This window comes from Hypanus sabinus, chromosome 9 (genome assembly GCF_030144855.1).
Source record: "Hypanus sabinus isolate sHypSab1 chromosome 9, sHypSab1.hap1, whole genome shotgun sequence".
Lineage (NCBI taxonomy): Eukaryota > Metazoa > Chordata > Chondrichthyes > Myliobatiformes > Dasyatidae > Hypanus > Hypanus sabinus.
Window position 1 is genome coordinate 113,139,886 of NC_082714.1, and position 14,820 is coordinate 113,154,705.

A 14,820-nucleotide genomic window follows, 5' to 3' on the forward strand; every position below is an offset into this window, starting at 1 on the left:
CTCCATATTTCATAAACAAATAGGGATCATTTGTGAAACATACCTCTATAATAAATAGCTTCCTTATATCTCAAATAGTTTGAAGTATTATGCCTTATCACTAGGGGAGTAGATTGTTTTTGTTGCTTTAGATGAATAAACTTGCTCTAGTCTTCTATCGGGAATTATTTTCAAGTACAAAGATGGCTTTAACATTAAAGAAAGAGGAAGTAACACTTGTCCATATCATTTTTCCCATCACTATTATCCCCACCACTGGACTGCAACTTCAGTCCTCTACACTAATCACTGTACACTCATAACTTTGTGACCAGATTCTGCTCAAACTCCATCTGCAGGTCTGCAGATGAGACCACTTACAGTCGGCTGAATTTCAGGCAGCAATGAGTTGGAGTACAGGAAGGGGATCAGACAGCCTAGTGTCATAACAACAGCCTTTCCCTCAATGTCAGCAAACAAAAGAACTGGTCATTGATACCATGAAGGGGATATTACACAGGCCCATGTTTATATCAACAGAGTTGAAGTCGAAAGGGTTGAATGCTAAAGGTTCCTTAGAATGAACATCAGCAGTAGCATGTCCTGATCCAACTACATTTATGTCATCAGCTATTCTACTTCCTCAGGAATTCTTCAACCCTCACCAATTTTTATCAACGCACCATTAAAAGCATCCTATCCAGATTCATCGTAGCTTGGTATAGCAACTGTCCTGTCCATGCCAGCAAGTAATTGCAGAGAGTTATGGACACTGCTCAGCACATCGTGGAAACCAGCCTCCTCTCCATGGATTCTGTCTACACTGCCTTGATAAATCAGACAACATAATCAAGGATCGACCCACCAGGGTGTCCTCTCTTTGTCTCTCTTCCATCAGGTGGAAGATACAAACACTTGAACACACATACCACCAGTCTCAAGGACAACTTCTCTCCCACTATTATAAGTATATTCCCTTTGTACAGTAAGATGCTCTCTTGGCCTCAGAAACTTGTTCTTATCATGGCCTTGCACTTTATTGTCTGCTTGCACTGCATTTTCACTGCAACTGTAACATTTTATTCTACACTTTGATTTTGTTTCCCTTGTAATACCTCAAAGCATAGTTGTAATGGAATTACCTGTATGACCATTTTAATACAATCGTAATGAATATTAATTACAAACATAATGATCATTATAAACAATTTTTTCACTGCACCTTGGTACACGTGATAGTATTAAACCAATTCCAAATCATGGGATGACATTAAATTCCTGACATCTAATGGATTTTTCTGAAGTTCAGGTACAGTTGTCCTACTGCAGCTCTCTCACTGTGTTCCAAGCATTCTGATCTTTCATTCTTGAACTTTCTCTATATTAGTGCGATTCTCACCATAAAAGTTTATCAGGTGATAATGAGAGAAAAAGACCAACTGCAGATTGTGTTAAGCAATGAAAATTTCTGGTGAGACAGCCACCAATAATTAACTACTTAATTTTCCAGCAAACAAAACAAAATCAAATGAATAGGTGGAACAGTCAGGAATGGTGCTCATCTTTCTCCATCTCTTCAGTTCTGCTGAATTACAACACATTTTAAATTCATTTTTAATGTTCACTTCAGTTACTGGAAATCTTTCGGGCAAGGCAGAGTAGTGGTTAGCACAACGCCTTACAGTAAGGATGACCCCGGGTTCAATTCCTGACGTATCCCGTAAGGAGTTTGTATGTTCTCCCTGTGACTGCGGGAATTTCTTCCAGGTTCTCTGGTTTCCTCACGCATTCCAAAGACATTAGGTTGGTGGGTTAATAGGGCATTGTAAGTTGTCCCATGGTGTTAAGTTCTCAGTGGTGTTAATTTTGCAATTACAAAGTAGATTAATTAAACCCCAGTGAACTAATGACTCTCGCTATGACTACTCGAAACAGGCTAATAATAAAAAAACACGAAATGCTGGCAGAACTCAGCAGGCCAGACAGCATCTATGGGAGGAGGTAATAATGACGTTTTGGGCCAAAACCCTTCATCAGGAGTGATGAACCCTCCTGATGAAAGGTTTTGGCCCGAAACGTCGTTATTACCTCCTCCCATAGATGCCGTCTGGCCTGCTGAGTTCTGAGAGCATTTCGTGTTTTTTATTTATTTCCAGCAACTGCAGATTCACTCAGGTTGCCTAATAATGATATTTCCCTTTTTCATAGAAAACTAAAAGTAGGTTAAGTAAGAGTAATTGTAAAATGCCTTGAGAGTACCAAAAACAATTTCAATGTGTGAAGTACTGTTCTACAGATTATCAGACTGGTCTAAGATGCAGAATTATGCAATTTAACATCAGGATTAGCTTTCATGTCAAAGATAAGCATTCTCGAATTACAAAGCTATAAAACTTAATAATATTTTTCAATGCTAAAATGACTTTATTATAAAGGGAAGTGTGCATAATAACTTCAGCAGCAATTCACATTTATTTAAAATTGAAACTGAGGAGATAATGAAAGCATCCTTTCTTCACCAGGCCTTTACCCCACCAACCTGGCTTCACCAGCCCACCCCCCCCCCCCCACCATCACTTTTTCATTCTGGCATCTCTCCCTGTCCTTTCCAGTGCTGAAGAAGGGTCCTAGCCCAAAATGATGGCTGTTCATTCATTTCCATAGATGCTGATTGACCTGCTGAGCTCCTCCAGCATTTTATGTGTTACGCATGTGAGCAAAAGCTTTGTCAGGAAAGTAGGCTTTAAGATGCTTCTTAAAATGGGAAAGAAAGATAGAGATGGAGAAAATTCTAGAGTTTAGGGTCAACAATGAAGTAAGGCCAGCATTGGTAGAGTGCTTCATTTCTGGGAATTAAGGTCACATTATCGTTATGGTGTTGGAGCAAAATGGGGCCAAGACCAAGAGATACTTTAATAGTGGGGATGCAGTGGGAGAGTCTTGGACAAGAGGGCACAACCGCAGAATTGAAGGATGTCCGTTCAGAGCAGTGATGAGGAAGACCTTCTTTAACCAGAGGATGGTGAATTTGTGGAATTCATTTCCAGACAGCTGTGAAGACCAAGTCACTGGCTATATTTAAAGTGGAGGTTGATAGCTTCTTGGTTAGTAAAGGTGTCAAAAGTTACAGGGAAAGGAGAAGATTGGGGTTGAGATGGATAATAAATTGGTCACGATGGAATGGCAGAACAGACTTGATGGGCCAAATGGTCTAATTCTGCTTCCATGGCTTATGGAAAACAATTATTCTCCATATCCCAGCCAATTTTACCCCTTGACCCTTGTGATAACGTAGAAATAATTTTGTTCATAGCTGTCAGTGTGTACTCACACGAGTTGGTCAGGAAGCATCTGTTGACTGAGGAAAAGAGTGCTTCAGATTAATGTTCTACCATCAAAACCTAAGGAGACTTGAGGACTGCTCCCAGCAGATTCAGCTTTTCCCTTTTGCGAGGTGGACTACCCTCCTACCTATTCCAGTTCAGTCAAGGACATAGCCTAGTCAGCATTTCACTGCATTCCCGTCATTACAATAGTGACCTTCTCACAAACACTTCCATCTGTAAAATGCTCTGGGATGTCTTCTGAAAGCCTCTGTAAAAATGCAAGTTCTTTAATTCCCAGCCTTACCAAGACGCATCTGAATCGCATCTTGCCCCCTTTACCTGTCTCCACGATGAAGGAGATCTGGTCACTTTGTGGCTTGTACCCCCGCGAGGTGAAGTTCACAATGATAGTAAAGCGACTGCCCCGTCTGAGAATCAGTTTCTTGAAACCGAAATCGGCCGTATTGTGAGCCGTGTTATTCACCTGAAACTGCAGATCTGTGCTAGCCACCTCCAGTGCTGTGAAAAGACAAATACAAGTGCGTGTTGTTGAATAAACAAACCCAAACCATTATCTCTTTGAATTCTGCAAACCACAGAGCGAAGACTAACTATCTCAGTCTCTTCATTCACTGGCAATTTCTAGTAAAGCATCGTGCAATATGTGCAATAATCCAACAATTATTTCAAACTCAACACGTTTTTAACTTTCCCTTTCTAAGCCCAAATAACTTACAGTACGGTTATTATTTGTAAGTGGAAAGCAATATTTTGCCCACAAGTTTTATTTTCTGCAAAACTCCGCTGCTGTCTTTTCCATGGTCCTGAAGCGCACTCACCTTGTGCCATCTCTCCTGCAGGCTGCTCTCACGCCGAGTTCCTTTCAGTCTCAGTCTGAGTGCTCCCTGTCTGGACTGCAAACTTTTATAGCCAAACCTGCGCGACCCCACCACAACTTCCGCTGAATCCAGCGCAACGGACCCACATACGGGTGACTGAAGCCTGTGAATCAGATTTGAAGCTGGGAACATTTCACAATTTCGAGTAAACTGTTTAAAACTCTCCCCCTGCTGGTAGAGTCCCCAGTTCCTCGGGGAGAGACGCAACGATTTTCGGCGCACCCGTCGACCACATTTCCCTGCCCTTATATATCCATCTTCAAAGCGGCAAAACTAAGCAACGGGGCTCAGGGAGAGACAGATCTAGCAGACTCAGCGACGTTACCCCGGCCAGGGAGCAGAGGTGATTTTCTTTAAACTGCGAATTTTGGTGAATCTCGGGGTTCTCAGCTTTAGCCAGCTTTGGAGAGTCAGTTGTGTTCTTTGAAAACAAATTGAGATGAATTTCTGGATACTAAAAAGTTCATGCGCTATATTGCTGCTGGTAGACCTCATCAAGGTTTCAAAGCCTGGATTATTCCTGCCCCAATCATTGGGACACAGTTAAGATACTAGGCTAGATGATGGACAAGGTGGCTAAAATGGCAGGTTTAAGGGGTTACTATGGGAAATAAAAGTAAGCAGCATCGACAGTATGTGGGTACAAAGACAAACACTTCAAGTTGCAAGGGATTCAGATTTCTGGATCATTGGGACCTCTTTTAGGACAGGAGTGATCTGTACAAACAGAACAGGTTGCACTTGAATCTGAGTGGGACCAATTTCCTGGCAGGGAGGTTCACTGAGGCTATTGGGGAGAGTTTAAACTAGAATTGGTGGGGGCAGAGGTGGGAACAGAACTAAAGAGACAGGAAAGAGCTAACGGCTCACAGATAGAGAAAGCTTGGAGATAGTGCGAGAGGGAGGATAGGCAGCTGATAGAGAAAGGATGCGCTCAGACCAATGGTTTGAGATGTGTCTACTTTAATGCAAGAAGCATCATGAACAAAACAGATGAGCTTACAGCGTGGATCAGTACTTGGAGCTATGATGTTGTGGCAATTACAGAGACTTGGATAGCTCAGGGGCAGGAGTGGTTACTAAGAGTGCCAGACTTTAGATATTTCAGAAAGGACAGGGAGGGAGGCAAAAGAGGTGAGGCATGGCACTGTTGACCAGTCATGGCTGCAGAAAAGGAGGAAGTCATGGAAGGATTGTCTACTGAGTTTCTGTGAGTGAAAGTTAGAAAAAAGAAGTGGTCAATAACTCTCACAAGGAAATTTGCAGATGCTGGAACTTCAAACAACACAGACAAAATGCAGGTGGAACACAGCAGGCCAGGCAGCATCGAGAAGGAGAAGCACTGTCAATGTTTCGGGCCGAGATCCTTCGTCAGGACTAACTCTACTGGGTCAATAACTGGTCAATAATAATTATAACAATAACAAATACTGATCAATAACTCTACTGGGTGATTTTTATAGACCACCCAATAGTAACAGGGACATCGAGGAGCAGATAGGGAGACAGATTCTGGAAAGGTGTAATAATAACAGGGATTGAGAACCCCATTATTATTACACCTTTCAAGAATCTGTCTCCCTATCTGCTCCTCGATGTCTCTGGTGGGAGATTCTAATTTCTCAAATATTGATTGGCATCTCCCTAGAGCGAGGGGTTTAGATGGGGTCAAGTTTATGTGTGTTCAAGAAGGTTTCCTGACACAATATGTAGATAAGCCTACAAGAGGAGAGGCTGTACTTGATCTGATATTGGGAAATGAAGCTGATCAGGTGTCAGGTCTCTCAGTGCAAGAGCATTTTGGAGATAGTGATTCACAATTCTATCTCCTTTACCATAGCATTGGAGAGGGATAGGAACAAACAAGTTAACAAAGCGTTTAATTGGAATAAGGGGCAATATGAATCTATCAGGCAGGAACTTGGAAGCATAAATTGAGAGCAGATGTTCTCGGGGAAATGTATGGCAGAAATGTGGCAAATGTTTAAGTGATATTTGTGTGGTGTTCTGCGTAGGTATGTTACAATGAGACAGGGAAAGGATGGTAGGGTACAGGAACTATGGTGTACAAAGGCTGTTGAAAAGCTAGTCAAGAAGAAAAGAAAAATTTCAAAAAACTAGGTAATGATGGGAATCTAGAAAATCATAAGGCTGGCAGGAAGGAGCTTAAGAAAGAACTTAGGAGAGCCAGAAGGGGCCATGAGAAGGCCTTGGCGAGCAAGATTAAGGAAAACCCCAAGGCATCCTAGAAGTACGTGAAGAGCAAGAGGATAAAACTCAAGAGAATGGGATCAATAACGTGTGACAGTGAAAAACGGTGTATGGAACCGGATGAGATAGCAGAGATACAGGTTTCCCCTGCTATTCGAAGGTAGAACATTCCTATGAAATGGTTTGTAAGCCGGAATGTCGTAAAGTGGAGAAGCAATTACCATTTATTTATATGGGAAAAATTTGTGAGTGTTCCCTGACCCAAAAAATAACCTACCAAATCATGCCAAAAAACACATAAAACCTAAAATAACAGTAACATATAGTAAAAACAGGAATGATCTGATAAATACACAGCCTAGATAATGTAGGAATACTTCTCTACAGTTATTGCAGAACTGTCAGCCGCAGCGAAAATCGCAAGCAAGCACTCTCGGCAGAGACACGGCGCAAATGCTCCCGGCAGGAGCACTCTTTCAGTAACCTTTAAACTATGAAGCTACTGAATAACACATAAAAATACACAGCCTATGTAAAGTAGAAATAATGTACGCCCAGTGAAGTTTCACTTACCGGAATCGGGAAGACAGTGAGCACACTGATGATGGTGCGTTCAGCTAAGTTGCCAGAGGTTGGGGTGGTGGGAGGTAGAGGAGACTGGGGTGTCATCTCATCGTTGTCTGCTTCCATCAGGGCAGGCAGGTCACCTTCTTCTATATCTGCCTGCCCCGATGTCGAAGGTCGAGTTTCGTCGTCTGCTGTGGCTGATATGGAAGGCTTGAAAAACAACAGTACGCTTGACTGCTCAGTCTCGTGCATTTTTCTATCATATGGTTCATTGTAAGCACTCAAACCATCCTGCTAATATGCCCTAAACCTACGTACCCTTTCAAAATTAAAGTCATACTTTTCTGCAATCGTTGCAGCGTTATCAATCACAGCAAAAATCTCACGCAATTGCTTCACGTTCAGTTCCTGGATGACTTCACTTTCGGGCCACTCGCTACTGCGTTTGGTTTCAATTGTTATCCTTTCCTCTATGTCAGCTCTTCACCTCTTAGTTTTTGGTCATGGGAATCCAAACCTGCTTCAATATTATCTTCGTCAACTTCCACAAACTCTTAGCCAAGCTCACTATAACCTTACTTTTTTCACCATGATCGAAACACTTTATTATGTCCAGTTTTACGCTAAGTGTAACACCCTTGGGTGCTCTTTTAGGCTTCTCTGATACCTTAGACCTCATCTTGCTAACAGCTGCACACAAAAAATAGACATAAAGCACAGATGCTCACAGGCACGTGTTTTAGCAAAGCCAGCTAGAACGCGCTGCCTTTTTTCATAACAGTGATAACACCTTCTGTTAGCAAAAGCAGGTAACTAACTAGGTATTTCATAACAGCGAGTTGATGTAAAGTGAACGTTTGAAAAATGGGGGACACCTGTACTTAATGAATACTTCGTTTCAGTATTCACTACAGAAAAGAATCTCGGCGATTGTGGGATAACTTACAGCAGATTGAAAAGTTTGAGCATATAATCATTAAGAAAGAAGATGTGCTGGAGCTTTTGGAAAGCATCAAGTTGGATAAGACTCCAGGAATGGATGAGATGTACCACAGGCTACTGTGGGAGGGGAGGGAGGAGATTGTAATGATCTTTGCATCATCAATGGGGATAGGAGAGGTTCCAGAGGATTGAAGGGATGCAGATGTTGTTCCATTATTCAAGAAATGGAGCAGAGATAGCCCAGGAAATTATAGACCAGTGAGTCTTACTTCAGTGGTTGGTAAGTTCATGAAGAAGATCCTGAGGGGCAGGATCTATGAACATTTGGAGAGGCAAAATATGATTAGGAATAGTCAGCATGACTTTGTGAAAGGCAGGTCATGCCTTATAAGCCTGATTGAATTTTTTGAAGCCTGATTGAATTTTTTGAGGATGTGACTAAACACATTGATGAAGGTAGAGCAATAGATGTAGTGTATATGGATTTCAGCAAGGCATTTGACAAGGTACCCCATGCAAGGCTTATTGAGAATGTAAGGAGGCAAGGAATCCAAGGGGACATTGCGTTGTGCATCCAGAACTCCCTCACTCACAGAAGGCAAAGAGTGGTTGTAGATGGGTCATATTCTGTATGGAGGTTGGTGACCAGTGGTGTGCCTCAGGGATCTGTTCTGGGACCCCTTCTCTTCTTGATTTTTATAAATGATCTGGATGAGGAAGTGGAGGGATGGGTTAGTAAATGTGCTGATGACACAAAGGTTGGAGGTGTTGTGGACGGTGTGGGGCTGAGAAGTGGCAGATGGGGTTCAACTCAGAGAAGTGTGAGGTGGTTCATTTTGGTAGGTCAAATATGATGGCAGAATATAGTATTAATGGTAGGACTCTTGGCAGTTTGGAGGATCAGAGGGATCTTGGGGTCCAAGTCCACAGGATGCTCAAAGCAGCTGCGCAGGTTGACTCTGTGGTTAAGAAGGCATACGGAGCATTGGCCTTCATCAACCATGGGATTAACTTCAAGAGCCAAGAGGTAATGTTACAGCTATATAGGACCCTAGTCAGACCCCCCTTGGAGTACTGCATTCAGTTCTGGTCACTTCACTACAGGAAGAATGTGGAAACCATAGAAGGGGTGCAGAGGAGATTTACAAGGATGTTGCCTGAATTGGGGAGCATGCCTTATGAGAATAGGTTGAGTGAATTTGGCCTTTTCTCCTTGGTGCGACGGAGTATGAGAGGTGACCTGATAGAGGTTGATAAGGTGATAAGAGGCATTGATCATGTAGATAGTCAAAGGCTTTTTCCCAGGGCTGAACTGGCTAATACAAGAGGGCACAGTTTTAAGTTGCTTGGAAGTAGGTACAGAGAAGATGTCAGGGTAAGTTTTTTTTTTGCAGAGAGTGGTGAGTGTGCGGAATGGGGTGCTAGCAATGGTGGTGGAGGCAGATACAGTAGGGTCTTTTAAGAGACTCCTGGATAGGTACATAGAGCTTAGAAAAATAGAGGTCTTTGGGTAACCCTAAGTAATTTCTAAAATAAGTATATGTTCAGCACAGCATTGTTTACCGAAAGGCTTGTATTGTGCTGTAGGTTTTCTATGTATCTATGTTTCTATGCTTTGTGGGTCTCCAATCCCGGCATTCAACAAAGCAAGTTTATGTCATGGTGTGTGCTGACAAACAACTGTACCCGGGTGCCGAGGAATGAGAGACTCCCCCGCAGAGACAGAAACAAGAGATTATACTTATGAATTCCAACACTACATCAGTGCAGTACATCAGACCGAGGACCACCTCAATACCAATCATTATCGAAACACAATGACCCCGTGATAAGCACTGTAGCAGGAATCCGCTTTAAATAATCACAGTACATGGAAATAGTACCACTCAAAGTAAACTCAATAAGATTAAACAGAAAGCACAAGGACTTAACGACTCCTGGTAAGACAATTAACAAAATACAGGTGCGCAGGGCTCACAGTAGTCAGATAGATACATAGCAACATAGAGAATATGTGCAGTAGAGGACCTTTCAATCTTTTCAACTGACTCCCCATTCAATATGTTGATGGCTGATATGGTAGTAGTGAGAAGAGAGCATGGTGCCTGGATCGTAAGGGTCTTTGATGGTAGATGCTGTTTTCTTGTGACAGCAGTCTATGTCAATGTGCCCAAAAGTTGGGATGGCTTTGCCTGTGATAAACTGGGCTGTGTTCACCAGTATTCCATTCCTGATCATTGATGTTTGCACTCCACACCATGATGGAACCAGTTAGGATACTATCCACTGTGTACCTACAAATAATTTATCAAAGTTGTTATCCTTGGATCTGTTCTGTTATTCAGCAAGAGCATTTCCCTCAAATAAGGCTTCCTACTTGTTACCCCACTTCCCCACTTGAAGGATTGATCACAGAACCTTCTAAGAAAATAAAGATAACATTATCCCATCTTAGTGATGGCACTTGTATGCTGGTCCCGGGACAGATCTTCTGACATGTTAACACCAAGGACTTTAAAGTTACTGATCCTATCCACCTCTGATCCCCTAATGAAGACTTCAGCTTCTTCCTACCATAGTCAATAATCAGTTCTCTGGTTTTGCTGACAATTTGACATGTAACAGTGATGGGAATAGCAAGCCATTGTGCTTTTCAGCATTTCACTTTCCATTAGAAACTTCATGAGTCTTGCAAGACCAGTAATGATGCATTTAAGGCATCTTGCCACACTCCTGTTGAAATTCAGGAAATGAATCACTTGCAGCTCTATGCCCTTCAGTTGGTCTGCTCAGAGAATGGTAATTACTCATTTTCTAGAAGGAGAATCAATTCCTGAATGCCTGACACAGATTGCAAAACATGTGGGGGCAGGATGATCAAGGTCATTAGGTCATAAGCTGCATTTCAACCCACATGTTATGCTACATCCACAGACCTTTGCATTATGACATCAAGCTTCAACCCCTTGAGGAAAAGATAGCCAATATGGTGACTATTCAAAAAATGCTACATTGAATACGTGTTATCATTATCAAATCGTCCAATGCAAGTTTAAAACTATGCTTAAGATTTTATCGAGGTTTCCAAGTGGAACGGACTCCACAATTATGGACTCACTTTCAAGGACTCTATAACTCATGCTCTCATTATTATTTATTTATTTATTTATCCTTTTGTTATCTATTATTTGTAAACTTTACACATTGGATGTTTGTCAGTCTTCGTAGGTATAGTTTTTTTTCATAAATTCTATTGTGTTCTCTTTATTTTCCTGCAAGTGCCTGTAAGGAAATTAATCTGGTGATACATACATACTTTGATAATAAATCTACTTTGAACTTTGAAGCAGAAGTGGTTTCATGATCTGGAGTGCACTTCAAAGAACATTGGAGTCACTGTCAAAAGTGACCTGGAATAAATTCATGATAAAGTCAAGGTGTTATATCTGAACTGGTGATATATGGAGAGAAACTGATTTGCAGAGGGATCTGGGATGTGGAAGTGCACCAATCACTGACAGCAGGCAATTGTGAATTGGCATTCGCTTGAGTACAGCAACAAGAATTTATTGTGAAAAAATATGCAGACTCTTGCTGAAACTGCATGTGGACCATTAAGTGGAGCTGTAGTCCCCTAACTTGAGAAAGGATTTGCTTACCATAGGAGTGCAGCCAGAGTTCATAAAACTAATTTCTGTGTTATCGGGTTTGTTAAATTTGGAAAGATTGGAACAAGCAGACCTCTTTTCACTGGAATTTAGATAAGTTTAATGGGATGTTTTTGAAACTGCACAATATTTTGTCAGCAGACTGGATGAAAGAAGGATATTTCCTTAGCTGAGGGTAACTAAGGGATTACAGTGTCAGGATTTGGGGCAAGAGTTTGTGGACTGAGTTGAGGGGAAGTTTATTATTATTAGCTTTATTTGTCACATGTACATTGAAACATCAAAACTGGGAGTAGTGTGCTGGATGGCCAACCAGATGGGAAGAGTGACTCCAGTCCAACACTCTGGGGCGCACAGTTGCAGGGACAAACAGTTGCTTGGGAAGTTCCACATCTGAGCCTGGATATTCCTGTTGGACAACTCTTACCTCTGCCCATATTCTCCAGAACACTGGAGCAGCAACGTACCAGAGAGGAAGGATGGGCTGTAGATTGGCATTGTCCTCAGAGATGACAAACTGGTGGGAGACAGCATCGGCCTTGGTATTCTTGCTGCCAGTGTGGTAGGTGATGGTGAAATTAAATCAGGTGAAGAAGAGAGCCTAAGGGGCTTAACGAGAGTTCAGTCTCTTAGTGTCACAAATGTAGGAGAGGTTTTTGTGATCTGTCCATACCAGAAAGGGGTGCTCTGCCCCTTCCAGTCAGTGTTGCCATGCTTGCAGGGCCTCCTTGACAACCAGAAGTTCTCAGTTCCCTATATCATATTTACACATGCAGCAGACAAGCAACAGGAACAAGAAAAAGGGGTACAGCTGATTATCCACAGAAGAGCGTTTCGAGAGCACAGATTCAGTGCCAACATCTGATGCATCAACCTCAACAATGAATAGACAGGATGGCCTGACTGTTGTGGGACCAGGACAGTGGTGAAGCATTGCTTTATTTTTGAAAATGCTTGGTCTGCTTCACTTCTCCATAGGAGTCCTGCAGAGGACTTCTTGGTGAGTGTACTTATGGGGGCTATGATGGAACTGAAGTTTCTGATAAAGCAGTGATAAAAGTATTCCAGCCTTATGAAGTTCCTCACCTGTTTGATAAGATGGATTAGGCCACTCTGTGACAGCCTGAGCTTCTCATGGGTCTATTTGAACACTGGAATGGGTGGATGTATAGTCTAGAAATGACACTTGCTCTTTATGGAGTTCACCATTCTCTGGTTGTCATAAAGCTTGTTCTTGAGGAGCCAGCTGAGAACCCTCTGGACATGCTAGACATGTTCCTGACACTCCACAATTTTCCTATGCCACATCGACGACTGCATCAGTGCTGCTTCCTACACCCATGCAGAGCTCGTCAATTTTGCTTCCAACTTCCACCCTGCCCTCGAAATTATCTCCTCCATTACTGACACCTCCCCCCCCTTTTCTCAATCTCTCTGTCTCTGTCTTTGGAGACAGCTTGTCTACTGATGTCTATTATAAACCCATTGACTCTTGGCCCGAAATGTCAACTGTATTCATTTCCATAGATGCTGCCTGACCCCGTACCAGATGATCAAAAATTCTTTTGAGTTCAACTACAAGTTGTTCGAATGACTTGGCTTCAGGGAAACTTTGTTCCCTAGAGGGCTGAACAGGTTGGGTGGGGGTCTATTGACAAGATTCACCATGTAAGCCAGTTTACACCCAGCATCCTGGCTGAAGCAACCTGCCTGGGCTTGGAGAGTCAGCTCACACTGAATAATAAAGTTCCTGTAGACATCGGGGTCACGCTGGAAAGTTAGGGTCACACTTGGAGAGTCAGCTCACACTGGATAATAAAATTCCTGCAGCCTTCAGTTTCTCCACAGATTTTGCTTGGTGGAGGAATACTTGGTTCTGAGCCAGTCAAAGAAGTCAGGGCATTAGTGGCCGAGGTTGATGAGGCTGTTAAAGAAGACAATGTGGGAGAAGCTAGGAGAGAGATTGACCTAGCTGAAGGCTGCCGAATTGCATTAGCATGAGGGGTAATAGCTGTAACCTGATGCTGGGTGTCAGTATTTAACTCATGAACCATGGCCTATGAGAGCAGTAATCACTGCCCATTCTCTGGGGTAAGTTGCTAAACTGTCACTGCAAGGGCTGACATCTGTTCTTCCTGCTTGGACTGGGTTTGCCACAAGTAATTGTCAGACTGTGTGAGATGCCCTGACCAACCCAGACCTTACTGACTTTAGTTGCCCATCCACTAATTTCAGTTCAGGCTGGGCTAGTCATTGTCCGAGTAGTTGTCACAATGCATGAGTCACCCCTGTCAACACAGCCTCAACGGACTGTAACGTCTCTCCTCTGTGAGCCGTTAATGTCAGGGCCATGGACAGCTGTTCTCTCTCCACATGATCCACTTTCTCAGTGGTCGAGCATTGCCAACATGGATGTGCAGTGATAGCCCAAGTGTAGAGGGGGAGACATTGATATGGATTAACAGTTCACTGATTTTTAATAGGAACTATGCAGTTTTAAAAGGAAAACAATAAATGTTAGGCCAACAGGACCTTAATTAAAACTCTCAAATCGATATAAGCTAATGGCAACTCTATGGCTCAGAAGCAGAAACTTAATACTAATCAAATACTACTTCTTTGCAACATCAGTCTAAGCAATAGTCTTCCTCCCCAGAACAAGGATGAAGGCAAGCAGGGAGCATTGACATTGCAGTGCTTTTGGTCAAGATTTGGCAAGACTGAAACAAGAGGAAGGGAGTTAAATACCATCACAATAAAGCACTAATTGGGTGGGATGTTCATACTCTCAGGCACGATTGCTGATCCTGTTCCGCAGCTCACCTGTGAAGTGACACAGACCCAGCGGCAGAGTCCATGGCTGTGATATTTATACCACCATTTAGAATGCTTACCATGCCATCACAGTTTGGAAGGTCCAATCAGCTGACTGTACTTCTGCTTCCAGTGTATAGACAGAGACCAAAGACCACAGCACCAGTGGTGAGGACCAAGGAGGCATTATCAAGGGAGGTGGAGAAACACTTACTGAACTGGTTTGATTGGGTGGACTAGACAATAATTAGCAATTCATCTTTCAATCTGAATGAATACACTACAGTTGTCACCGACTTCATTACAACCTGTGTGGATGAGTGTGTGTCTTTGAGAACATATCTGACTTATCCAAACCCAAAGCTGCAGATGAACCAGGAGATTCGTAAGTCTGCTGAGGGCTAGATCTGTGGC

At 42.6% G+C, this 14,820-nt stretch overlaps 1 protein-coding gene across 1 annotated transcript in view; it reads right to left on the reverse strand.

Moving 5' to 3' along the window:
• The window catches only part of LOC132399737 (protein-glutamine gamma-glutamyltransferase 2-like), a 54,549-nt gene extending 50,255 nt beyond the window's left edge, over window positions 1–4,294 (reverse strand). Inside the window, exons 1-2 of the mRNA XM_059980437.1 lie at window positions 4,145–4,294; window positions 3,645–3,824 (exon numbers count right to left, since the gene is read on the reverse strand). Coding sequence (XP_059836420.1) covers window positions 3,645–3,824; window positions 4,145–4,154 — 190 coding nt within the window. The 5' untranslated portion in view covers window positions 4,155–4,294. The remainder of the gene's footprint in view (window positions 1–3,644; window positions 3,825–4,144) is intronic.
• Between the last annotated feature and the right edge of the window lie 10,526 nt (window positions 4,295–14,820).